Below are 13,421 nucleotides of genomic sequence, written 5' to 3'. Positions count from 1 at the left end.
GAAAAGGAAAACACAATTTCAATGACCCTATGCAATAATGCCTGGAGAACAATGCCATTATGTGATAAGGCTGAAGCAAAAGTGGGACTAAGGCATCACTATGATGGCATGACAGCATGGTGTGGGAAATTAAAAAGATGGCAAACCTCTGGGTTAGGAAAAAAGCCATAAGCACAATTTGGTCCATGTAGGTGGGGTGATTCAGGGAAATATAGTTCACAAGAAGGATTTTCCCCTAGGTTTGGAATACAAGGCAGAAGAATAAGGTTTCTATAAGCTGTTCAGGGACAGAATGTAGAGATCCGCCTTATAGGTAGACATAATCAATAGTTCAAGATTGGACATACAACCAAGAGGGATCCTTTCCACCTACTTTATCCCACCCATCTCCATAAAATACCGGAATCCTACAATGTATAAAGGTAAAGGTTTCCCCTGACGATAAGTCCATCATGTGTGACTCTGGGAGTTGGTGCTCATCTCCATTTCTAAGCTGAAGAGCCGGCGTTGTCCGTAGACACCTCCAAGGTCATGTGGCCATTGGCATAACTGCATGGAGCGCTGTTACCTTCCCGCTGGAGCGGTACCTATTGATCTACTCACATTGGCATGTTTTCGAACTGCTAGGTTGGCAGAAGCTGGAGCTAACAGCGGGCGCTCACTCCACTCCCAGAATTTGAACCTGGGACCTTTCGGTCTGCAAGTTCAGCAGCTCAGTGCTTTAATACACTTTGCCACTGGGGCTCCTTCTACAATGTATACAAACACATAAAATATTATTTAAAATTAGGAAATTTGACGATTGTAAAAGACTGATGAATTATTTGCATTCTTAGTTTGCAATAATTTGTTGGAGACATGGAAAGGGGTGGAAATCATACAATTTTATGTAAACATTTGTCCCCATTCAATGTCAAAAGGGCAGGACCGGATAATGTCTCTTGTCCAATTGGACTTAAAACTGTTACAGGTTGAATATCCTCACCTGGAAATTCAAATAGGTGATTGAGATACCCTGTTTCCCCTAAAATAAGACATCCCCAGAAAATAAGACCTAGTAGTGGTTTTGCTGAATTGCTAAATATAAGGCCTCCCACGAAAGTAAGACCTAGCAAAGTTTTTGTTTGGAAGCATGCCCAACGAACAGAACACCAGAGCATGCAGGATCAGTTAATGTACGTACCATAGAGTGATATACATGGAAATAATGATAGTAACAAGAAATTCTTGATAGGATTCACAGTTTGTCTGGTCATGCTGGTTTATGATGACAACTACTGTACAGTATATAATAAATGTTCATTTTTTTTGTTCAACAATAGAATCATAGAATCATAGAATAGTAGAGTTGGAAGAGACCTCATGGGCCATCCAGTCCAACCCCCCGCTAAGAAGCAGGAAATCGCATTCAAAGCATGTGAATAAATGTGAATTCTTCTTCATGGAAAAATAAGACATCCCCTGAAAATAAGACCTAGCGCATCTTTGGGAGCAAAAATTAATATAAGACACTGTCTTATTTTTGGGGAAACACGGTAGTAGTTGCTTTTGCTTTCTGATAGTTCGATGTACACAAACTTTTCTTTCCTGGATATAAATACTGTGTATAAAAGTATCTTCAGCCTTTGCACATAAGAAGTACAGGGTGTTTGAAAAAGAACTCTCTAGTTTTAATGTGTCATACATTAAAACTAGGGAGTTCCTTTTCAAACGCCCTGTATATGAAAGACAAATGAATTTCGTGTTTCCGCTTGGGTCCCATTGCCAAGAGATATCATCATATATACTTACATATTCCAAAATTTTAAAAAATCCAAAACTTCTGGCCCTAGGTTGAGCATCCCTTTTGGATAAGGGGGCCGGGCTGTGGCGCAGGCTGTTGAGCAGCTGCAATAAATCACTCTGACCATAAGGTCATGAGTTCGAGGCCAGCCCGTGGTGGGGTGAGCACCTGTCAATTAAAAATAAAAAATAGCCCCTGCTCGTTGCTGACCTAGCAACCCGAAAGATAGTTGCATCTATCAAGTAGGAAATAAGGTACCACTTATAAAAGTGGGGAGGCAAGTTTAACTAATTTATGACCTGGAATGAGGAAGTGCCGTCAGAGTGGATGATGAAGCAGCTGCTCCCCCCTGTGGCCAGAATTGAACATCCCCTCAGAAGAAGGTTAAATTGCCTCTGCGTCTGTCTGTCTCGGTCTCTGTTTGATGTCTTTATGGGCATTGAATGTTTGCCCTATGTGTGTATAATGTGATCCGCCCTGAGTCCCCTTCGGGGTGAGAAGGGCGGAATATAAATACTGTAAATAAATAAATAGATAAATAAATAATGATCAAGCTGTCTTTTAAAAAGGCCTCGCCTGCCAGAAAGTGTCAGAGAGCACAGGTTCGCCTTGATTTATCTGCCACCGCTTACCTGCCTGGACCGTTGGCAGGGTTAGGTAGCTGGGCCCATGTTTGTTGGCAGCTGTGCAGGAGACATTGACCAGTATGGAAGAGGAGCCTCGCAACATCCCAATGATGGCTTCTCCCCAAGAGGCTGAGGCGGCCTGTAGATCCGAGCTGTTGAATTCCCCGGGAACAGTACGGTTGGGGAGACGCCACTCAATGCCAGGTAAGGGGTTTCCCTCCGCCACACAGTAACAGGTGGCAGTCTCGCCAGTCCTTGAGACAGTGCAGTTTCCTTGCGGCAGGATGACAGGCTTATCTGCAGTGAGTCCAGAGATATTATTTGATTTAAAGAACAAAACACTAAACCTGAAAGGGTCCACACCACACAATTATAACAGATTGGTTTCAAATTTCCACCCTTTAGAATACTGGGATTTAAGGTTAGATTAATTACATAGCATTTCCTTGAATGACAGCATTGCAACCCTCTGGCAGAGACTTACCGTATATGCTTGAGTATAAGCTGACCCGAATATAAGCATCTAATTTATAGGCATCTAATTTTACCACAAAAAACTGGGATAACTTATTGACCCGAGTATAAGCCGAGGGTGGGAAATGAAGCAGCTACTGGTAAATTTCAAAATAAAAATAGCTACCAATAAAATTACATTAATTGAGGCATTAGTAGGTTAAATAATGTATATCTATGGATATACATTATATCTATATATATAAATGGGTAATGAAATTTCGGCCTAGGACAAAACAACAAAACTACACATCCCAAAAACACTAAACTTGGCAGCACAACCCCTCATCCATGCCTCTACGCTCATACAACAAAAAGAAAAGAAAAATAAAGTCCTAATTAGAGGGAGAGGAATAATTGTTTTTATCCAATTGCTGCCAGTTAGAAGGCTATGCTCCGCCCACTTGGTCTCCTACCCTGTTTCCCCGAAAATAAGACATCCCCAGAAAATAAGACCTAGTAGAGGTTTTGCTGAATTGCTAAATATAAGGCCTCCCCTGAAAGTAAGACCTAGCAAAGTTTTTGTTTGGAAGCATGCCCGCCAAAGAGAACACCAGAGCATGCAGGATCGGTAAATGTACCTACCAGTTGTACTTGGAAATAATGGTAGTAACAAGAAATTCTTGATAGGATTCACAGTTTGTTTGGTTATGCTGGTTTATGATGACAACTACTGTACAGTATATAATAAATGTTCATTTTTTTGTTCAACAATAAATGTGAATGCTTCTTCATGGAAAAATAAGATATCTCCTGAAAATAAGACCTAGTGCATCTTTGGGAGCAAAAATTAATATCAAACACTCTCTTATTTTCGGGGAAACATGGTAGCAACCCACTCAGCCCAGGGGACAGGCAGAGTTAGGCCTCACTTAGGCCTCTTCCACACTGCCTATAAAATACAGATTATCTGATTTTAACTGGATTATATGGCAGTGCAGACTCAAGGCCCTTCCACACAGCTATATAACCCATTTATAATGGACTTAATGTAAGTTAAAACCTTTACCCTTTACCTTAACTACCACCAATTCCTCAATACTTTATTTCCCATACCACCATACTTCGCCACAGCTAGTATATATATATATATAACAGCGTATATCTATGGATATACGCTGTTAGCTCCAGCTCCTGCCAACCTAGCAGTTCGAAAACATGCAAATGTGAGTAGATCAATAGGTACCGCTCCGGCGGGAAGGTAATGGTGCTCCATGCAGTCATGCCGGCAACATGACCTTGGAGGTGTCTACAGACAATGCCGGCTCTTAGAAATGGAGATGAGCACCAACCCCCAGAGTCGGTCACGACTGGACTTAACGTCAGGGGAAAACCTTTACCTTTACTATGATTATTAAAAGGATACATAATCACATTTACATTGAAGAAGATGAGAATAATGATTTAATCATAGTTGGACGGTCTTATCTTAAATTTGAGCTTTATGTAAATATTCTAAAACATTTAACCTGCTGATGCCTCAATTAATGTAATTTTATTGGTATCTGTTTTTATTTCTGAAATTTACCACTCTCGGCTTATACTTGAGTCAATGTTTTCCCAGTTTATTTGTGGTAAAATTAGGTGCCTCGGCTTATATTCGGATCGGCTTATACTCGAGTATATACGGTAAGCATTTGTTGTTTCCATAATCGATCTAAACTAAACTTAACTTTTTTAATGTGGTCGTTTCAAACGTGTTCAGCTACAAACCCTACCACATTCTGGATCTATCTGCAGGGAATGATAGGCACTGTAGTCCAACATATTTGGAAGGCCCCAGTTGGAAGGCTTCTCCACCTATGTGGCCCACAGACTACATTATTATTATTATTATAATAAATAATAATAATAATAATAATCAGCACAAGCAGAGGCATAACACAGTTGCTCAGATGATTCATTAGAACTTGTGCCACAAATACCATCTGCCTGCAACAAAGAACTGGTGGGATCACAAGCCAGAAAAAGTTACAGAGAATGAACATGTCAAGCTACTCTGGGACTTCCGAATTCAGACAGAAAGGGTTTTGGAGCACAATACTCCTGACCTCACAATCTTGTTAAAAAACAAAGTATGGATTGTCGATGTCGCAATCCCAGGGGACAGCAGGATTGAAGAGAAACAACTGGAAAAGCTGACACGATATGAGGACTTAAAGATCGAATTGCAAAGACTCTGGCACAAGCCAGTCAAGGTGGTCCCAGTGATGATGAGCACACTGGGTGCAGTGCCTAAAGACCTTGGCCTGCACTTGAACACAATCGGCGATGACAAAATTACCACCTGCCAGCTGCAGAAGGCCACCTTACTGGGATCTGCACGCATTATTCGCCGATACATCATACAGTCCTAGACACTTGGGTAGTGTGATCCAATTCAACAGCCAGCAGAGTGTCTGCTGTAGAATCATCTTGTTGTGTTTCAAATAATAATAATAATAACTTTATTTTTGTACCCCGCTTCCATCACCCCACAGGGACTCTGGGCGCTAACATGGGGCCAAGCCCAAATTTCCACAATAAACAGAATAAATTACATTCACAATAAAACATCATACCTACCCTGCTGGGATTCAGAAGGGCGGTGAAAACATGGTTATGTGCCCAAGCTTTTGATGAGTAAATGACAAAGTTGACATGGCCTGATTTAAGGATGAAGCATGAGGATCTCGGATGAATGGAATTAATTATATATACCTTTTTAAGGTTTCTATAATGTGTTTTAACAATGTTATTAATAGATCTGTTTATATTGTTTTGTTTTTATGATTGCATTTTGGGTGAGAAGGGTGGGGTATAAATGTTGGAAATACAGTAGAGTCTCACTTATCCAAGCTAAACATGACAGAAAAAAGTAGTTCAATACGCAGTAATGTTATGTTCTAATTACTGTATTTATGAATTTAGCACCAAAATATCACGATAAATTGAAAACATTGACTACAAAAATGGCTTGGATAATCCAGAAGCTTGGATAAGCGAGGCTTGGATAAGTGAGACTCTACTGTAAATAAATAAACCTTTAACATTACACAGATCAAACCAACATTTAACAGCAATATAATGTTAAGTAAAGGTAAAGGTAAAGGTTTCCCCTGACGTTAAGTCCAGTCATGTCTGACTCTGGGGGTTGGTGCTCATCTCCATTTCTAAGCCGAAGAGCCAGCGTTGTCCATAGACACCTCCAAGGTCATGTGGCCGGCATGACTGCATGGAGCGCTGTTACCTTCCCGCTGGAACGGTACCTATGGATCTACTCACATTTGCATGTTTTCAAATTGCTAGGTTGGCAGAAGCTGGAGCTAACAGTGGGTGCTCACTCCGCTCCCTGGATTTGAAATGGTAAGTAAAACCACCAAATAAAACCACCATTATCCCCACTCCTGCCTTCAAAGAAGCAATCATCAAACCAATCCAAAAGAAAAGCCTCCTTACACTCCACGGTGAGGTAGGTGGGTGGTGAGTCCTCTCCCATTCCCACATCATTCTCCGCAACACAGTGGTACGGGCCAGAGTCCCTCCGTATATCTGCCACTTTCACCAATGCTCCAACACCGGCTGCCCGTAGCGGTGCTTTGCGTGGACCACTGAACCAGCGGTAACTGACCGCAGGCGGATTACTTTGGCTGCTACAACGCAAGGTGACGGTGTCCCCTTCTTTCAGGACTGGGTTGCCCACGACAGAGACAACAGCATTTTTGGGAGTATCTGGCAAAAACAAGCAAAGGTATAGAGAGTAGTTAGAGTGTTGACCTGGAACTTGGCATATATACACAGACACACAGATATATACATATACACAAACTGGTTCTGTTCAGTTGACTTTTTTCAACACAGAGAGAAAGAAATCAGTGAGCCATTAAACTTCTTGAGCCTATCTTTGCCGGCCGTGTCTCACAGGCCTGCTGCAAGGATAAAAAAGTGGATCAACTTTCTTGAGCTCATTCAAAAGATGTAAAATACAAATGTAATTAATTTTATAATGAAGTCTAAATCCTTTTGAGAGGCTTCTCTCATGCTTTCGAGTTTGTCTGGACATGTGTCTATTCTTGGATGGTTTTTTTTCCATATCTGGGGTGACTTGAGAAACTGAAAGTTGTTTCTGGTGTGAGAGAATTGGCTGTCTGCAATGACGATGCCCAGGGGACGTCCGGATGTTTTTACCATCCTTGTGGGAGGCTTCTCCCATGTCCCCGCATGGAGCTGGAGCTGATAGAGGAGCTCATCCGTGCTCTCCCCGAGTTGGATTTGAATTGGCAACCTTCAGGTCAGCATCCCAACTTTCAAGTCATCAGTCCTGCTGGCACAGGGGTTTAATCCACCGCACCACCAAGGGCACAATGAGTGATGGGATCTGTTTCCCTTGCTGGGCTACTTCTTGCAATGAGAGACAGTGATGAGTATGCTGTGGCGCAGGCTGGTTAGCAGCCAGCTGCAATAAATCACTTTATTTATTTATTTATTTACAGTATTTATATTCCGCCCTTCTCACCCGAAGGGGACTCAGGGCGGATCACATTACACATATAAGGCAAACATTCAATGCCTTTAACATAGAACAAAGACAAGACAAACATAGGCTCTGAGCTGGCCTCGAACTCATGACCTCTTGGTCAGAGTAATTTGTTGCAGCTGGCTGGCTGCTCACCAGCCTGTGCCACAGTCCGGGCTTTGACCAAGAAGTCATGAGTTTGAGGCCAGCCGTGTCAGGGTGAGCACCCGACAATTAAAAATAAAAAAATAGCCTATGCTTGTTGCTGACCTAAGCAACCTGAAAGATAGTTGCATCTATCAAGTAGGAAATTTAGGTACCAATTATATGCGGGGAGGCTAATTTACGACACCATAAAAATCATCCAGCCTCTGTTAGAATGAGGAAGTTGCTGTCGCAGTGGATGATGAAGCAACTGCTCCCCCTGTGGCCGGAATCAAGCATACCCTCAGGAAGCTGGAAGCTGGAAGCTGGAAGCTGGAAGCTGGAGAAGGTTTAAATTGCCTCTGCGTCTGTCTCTGTCTCTGTTCTATGTAATATGGCACTGAATGTTTGCCTTATATGTGTACAATAACCCTGAGTCTCCTTCGGGGTGAGAAGGGCAGAATATAAACACTGTAAATAAATAAATAAATAAATAATGATTCTCCAAAATGATGTGTCATAATAATATTATTAAAGCTAGTAAAAGGTAAAGGCTTTCCCTGATGTTAAGTCCAGTTGTGACTGACTGGGGGTTGGTGCTCATCTCTATTTCTAAGCCGAAGAGCCGGCGTTGTCCATAGACACCTCCAAGGTCATGTGGCTGGCATGACTGCATGGAGCGCCATTACCTTCCTGCCGGAGCAGTACCTATTGATCTACTCACATTGGCATGTTTTTGAACTGCTAGGTTGGCAGGAGCTGGGGCTAACAGCGGGTGCTCATTCCGCTCCCGGGATTTGAACTTGGGACCTTTTGGTTCACAAGTTCAGCAGCTCAGCGCTTTAACACACTGTGCCACCATTGTGTACAACTAGCACTCCCCTAATCCCTCTCTATATACAGAAGCAAACCAACCACTAAGCACAAGGTAGGTAAAATGGAGAAATGATAATGACATTACTATGAATGGAAATAAATGTGTAAACCATGCTATTACAACTAAACTGTGAGAAAGGTGTAATATACAGAATCACAGTTATTGATGTGAGTTCAGCTGAAGTCATTTTCAAACAGTATAACCCAGCATAACAGCATGGTGTTGTAAGGACGATGCTTCCTGCCCCAGGCCCAGAGTCCTAAGCTATGCCAGTCTCTTTCTGTGAACTCACATTCTCCCAGATTTTCTTTCAGGCAAAACTGCCTGCTTATAGAGCAGAAAGAAGAAATAGCAGAGTAACATCTTTTAGACATATCTGAATTAACCTATGAACACAGGACTGGCCTTTTCCTCGGGTATCTAGGAAGATGCATTGATGCTTAACTCAAGCCTTCTGAAGCGTAGCTACTTCCTCACATACTGCATTTCACCAGATCTATGGTTCCGTCAAATGTAAAGTGCATCTCATTTTTTAAGCTTCGATTTCAGGGAAAAAAGACTAATAACAGCAATAGAGAAACACATTGTACAAAAACATAACTCTTGTGATATTTCATGGATCTCTTGCATCAGAATCTATACTGCAGTCTAATGTATTAGAACCCATTTCAATGATGAAGGAGGATGGAACTTCACCCAAAAACCCTTCTGCGTGTTTATGCTTCCCATCTCATCAAACCCTTTGGAGGAAAAAAAATGGAGGGGGAAAATTAGAGAAAATGTCATAACAGAAACAGTAACTGGGCTTCAGATAGTGTGTTATAGTTGTTAAGTGCTGGACTAGGACTCTGGGAGACCAGGTTTGACTCCCTGCTTGGCTAAAAAAGCCAAGGTGACTCTGGGAAATATACGTGCTCTCACCTTTAGTGGAAGGCAATGGAAAACCCACTTGAAACAAATGTTGCCAATGTTGGGAATCACCCTGGACTACTCAAGCCTAAATGTAGTCAGATAGATGATAGAGTCAGATTGATTGAATCCTTTCCCTGTTTCCAAAGCATGCCTAGATAGGCTTTACTGTGTTTCACTCTATCCTGTTTACGTCACATCCCTTACTTTGAAGTTAGTGGAAATGTGAATCTTTAGGGACACTAACTTGAATGTCTTTTATGGCCCCAATAAACTGGACAATGAGGTTGGAACCATTTTGGTTCACTCTTCTCCCTTTGTTCTTCTAGCTAACAAGAAGCATCTCGCCATCTCTCCTGGCAAGATGTACCTATTTAGATGTTTGTTATTTTTCCTTTCTTATTTTTCCTTAGAAACCAGTCTAGAGTAGACTAGACAGCTCCCAAGCCTTTCTATCTACAATGGAGTTCTTTTTACCTGAATAAATACTTTTTGAACTTTTACTGAGACTCTGCAGTCCATTGCAATCCTAAACAGACAAAGGCTTCTCTTGCTCGCCACGTGTAAGTAACTGTTGCATTTGAAAGCTTTGCTTTTGCTACTCTGCTGATTTTGGTGGAATCTCCCCCAGAGAGGGTTAAATTGAGTCTAACCGCTCAGAGATTACCACAACAGCCAAGAAAACACAGGCTGGATCTATGCTGCCACTAAACTGCATTGTATGACGGTGTAGATCCAGCCATAGTGATAGGTTCACCTTAGAGCAGCATTTCTCAACCTGGGGGTCGGGACCCCTGGGCGGGTTGGAAAACACATATTTCTGATGGTCTTAGGAACTTCTTTTGCAGAGAACACTGAAGATCTTTCCACCTGTTTGGCCCAATTCTATCGTTGGTGAGGTTCAAGGGGCTCTTTGATTGTAGGTGAACTATAAACCCCAGCAACTACAACTCCCAAATGTCAAGGTTTATTTCCCCTAAACTCCACCAGTGTTCACATTTCGGCATATTGAGTATTCGTGCCAAGTTTGGTCCAGATCCATCACTGTTTTGAGTCCATAGTGCTCTCTGGATATAGGTGAACTACAGCTCCCAAACTCGAGGTCAGTACTAGGCATGTCCAATCGATGAAAAAAATGTTTCAATTCTCATTTCTAAAGTAGGGGGCGCTTCGATATAGAAAGTATTTCCGATTTTTTCACCCAAAAATTTCGGATATTTCCGAAAATTCGTAATGATTCTAAATGTTTCTAAAATGGCGGACGCGCATGCGTAATCGCTACACACTGGGCTTGTATGGCAATCTTCCATGTGGACGCAGAGGATGTTAACCCCCACCTTTGCATCCATCATGGAAGCTTCTGATTGGCTGGGGAGCAGTAGCCATATTAGCCTGCGCTAAGCTCCCATTCAAGGTAGGTTGCAGAAACAAATTATTTTTTAAAATATTTTTTAAAATATATATTTTTAAAAAATGGGGGGGGGGGAATTAACGAAACATTAAGAGACAATTAGAGAATGGGCCAACAATGGTTCGAATTACATTGCTGGTTGCGCTGTGAGACAATGTCTCGGAATGCGTATCAAAAAGCGAGAACAATCCGAAATAATTCCGATATACGATTCAAAACGATTTTTTGGACATGTCTAGTCAGTACCCACCAAACCCTTCCAATATTTTCTGTTCGTCATGGGAGTTTTGTGTGCCAAGTTTAGTTCAATTCCATCATTGGTAGAGTTCTGAATGCTCTTTGATTGTAGGTGAACTATAAATCCTAGCAGCTACAACTCCCAAATGACAAAATCAACCTCTTCCTCAACTCCACCAGTAATTTGGGCGTATATGTGCCAAATTTGGTCCAGTGAATGAAAATACATTCTGCATATCAGATATTTACATTACGATTCATAACAGTAGCAAAATTACAGTTGTGAAGTAGCAACAAAAATAATGTTATGGTTGGGGGTCACCACAACATGAGGAACTGTATTAAGGGGTCACAGCATTAGGATGGTTGAAAACCAGTGCCTTAGAGTCTGTATATGTTGGAAATTACTTGAAGGCACACAAAAACAATAAAATTTTAGTGAGTGCCACCTTTTGGGGATAGTGCACCCATACTTGTACTGAATCTTTCCTCTACCCACAATCTGGAAGTCCCACAGTAAGACACTCACATTTAACCTCCAAGTAGATCCCATTGCGAGACTGTTGCTGATTTGGAAAGGTGGCCGTACACTGCAGATATTTGCCATGGTCCTTGTGGGAAGGGGTGTAGCTAAATCTTGATTCTGTTCTCCAGGATCCTCCTGCCAAGCGCTCCTGGATTGTAACAGCCTTGGATCCATCGAGACTCCAGGTAAGGGTAGGCGGAGCTAAGGGACAGGTGTGCAGGGTGGAGCAGGTAACCAAAGTGCGGTCGCCTTCTGTCAGCAAGCCCGGGTCACTCAACTCCAGTGGGTTTGGGGTGTCTGCAAACAGAAGATCAAACAGAAGACATGGGTGGATGTCTTGGAGACACAGTTGAGTAGAAAAACCATCCTGTTGTATTTATGCCTGACATGAAATTATTATAAGTACAAGAATTCTCCTTGGAAAGAGGAACAAGGTTGATTAGATTTGTCCTCATGTGAGCCGCCCTGACTCTCTTTGGGAAGATGGAGGCGAGAATCAAAAATAAAGTAGTTATTATTATTATTGACACAGAGACATAGTATGACACAGCAAATGAGATCTATATGCTGGATTTCGTATCACAAAATCACAAGTCGAACACTTCCCAAGTGTTTAGGACTGTGTGATGTATTTTTGGATGATACATGCAAGCACAGAATCAAAATACAAATGAACAGTCACAGAAGCAGCAGAAACAATGCCAGAAAACTGCACAATAATAATAATAATAATAATAATAATAATAATAATAATAATAATAATAATAATAAGGGACCCTGCAGAAGGAGACAGAAGGCCTGATCCTTGTAGCCCAGGAGCAAGCCATCAGAACAAATGCAATTAAGGCCAAGATTGAAAAATCAGCTGATGACCCAAAATGCAGACTGTGCAAGGGAAGCTGACGAAACCATTGATCATATCCTCAGCTGCTGTAAGAAAATTGCACAGACTACAAACAGAGGCACAACTATGTGGCCCAAATGATCCATTGGAACTTATGCCTCAAGTACCACCTGCCAGCAGAAAAGAACTGGTCAGATCACAAACCTGAAAAAGTATTGGAAAATGAGCACGCAAAGATACTGTGGGACTTCCGAATCCAGACTGACAAAGTTCTGGAACACAACACACCAGACATCACAGTTGTGGAAAAGAAAAAGGTTTGGATCATTGATGTTGCCATCCCAGGTGACAGTCGCATTGACAAAAAACAACAGGAAAAACTCAGCCGCTATCAGGACCTCAAGACTGAACTTCAAAGACTCTGGCAGAAACCAGTGCAGGTGGTCCCGGTGGTGATCAGCACATTGGGTGCCTAGAAATTGGGAAGTGTTCGACTTGTGATTTTGTGATACGAAATCCAGCATATCTATCTTGTTTGCTGTGTCATAATAAAATAATAATAATAATAATAATAATAATAATAATAATAATAATAATACAGTACAGTCTCACTTATCCAACATTCTGGATTATCCAACGCATTTTTGTAGTCAATGTTTTCAATATATCATGATATATTTGTGCTAAATTCATAAATACAGTAATTACTACATAGCATTAATGTGTAATGAACTACTTTTTCTGTCAAATTTGTTGTATAACATGATGTTTTGGTGCTTAATTTGTAAAATCATAACCTATTTTGATGTTTAATAGGCTTTTTCTTAATCTCTCCTTATTATCCAACATATTCACTTATTCAACGTTCTGCCGGCCCGTTTATGTTGGATAACTGAGACTCTACTGTAATTACAAAATCCAGCATACCTATCTTATTAGCTGTGTCATACTATGTCATTGTGTCTATTATTATTATTATTATTATTATTATTATTATTATTATTATTATTATTATTATTTGAAGCAAAGGTTTCTGGTGGAGCCCCAAGAAATAGT

At 41.3% G+C, this 13,421-nt stretch overlaps 1 protein-coding gene across 2 annotated transcripts in view; it reads right to left on the bottom strand.

Moving 5' to 3' along the window:
- LOC100564538 (myelin-associated glycoprotein) overlaps positions 1-13,421 on the bottom strand; it is a 30,994-nt gene that overhangs the window by 3,247 nt on the left and 14,326 nt on the right. For both annotated transcript variants that reach the window (XM_008117299.3, XM_008117298.3), the window contains exons 4-6: positions 11,525-11,818; positions 6,361-6,633; positions 2,416-2,706 (exon numbers count right to left, since the gene is read on the bottom strand). In XM_008117299.3, coding sequence (XP_008115506.2) covers positions 2,416-2,706; positions 6,361-6,633; positions 11,525-11,818 — 858 coding nt within the window. The remainder of the gene's footprint in view (positions 1-2,415; positions 2,707-6,360; positions 6,634-11,524; positions 11,819-13,421) is intronic.

Source organism: Anolis carolinensis, unplaced genomic scaffold, assembly GCF_035594765.1.
Source record: "Anolis carolinensis isolate JA03-04 unplaced genomic scaffold, rAnoCar3.1.pri scaffold_10, whole genome shotgun sequence".
Lineage (NCBI taxonomy): Eukaryota > Metazoa > Chordata > Lepidosauria > Squamata > Dactyloidae > Anolis > Anolis carolinensis.
The sequence above is the reverse complement of the archived record's forward strand: the minus strand, read 5'-3'. Positions and strand labels throughout refer to the sequence as shown.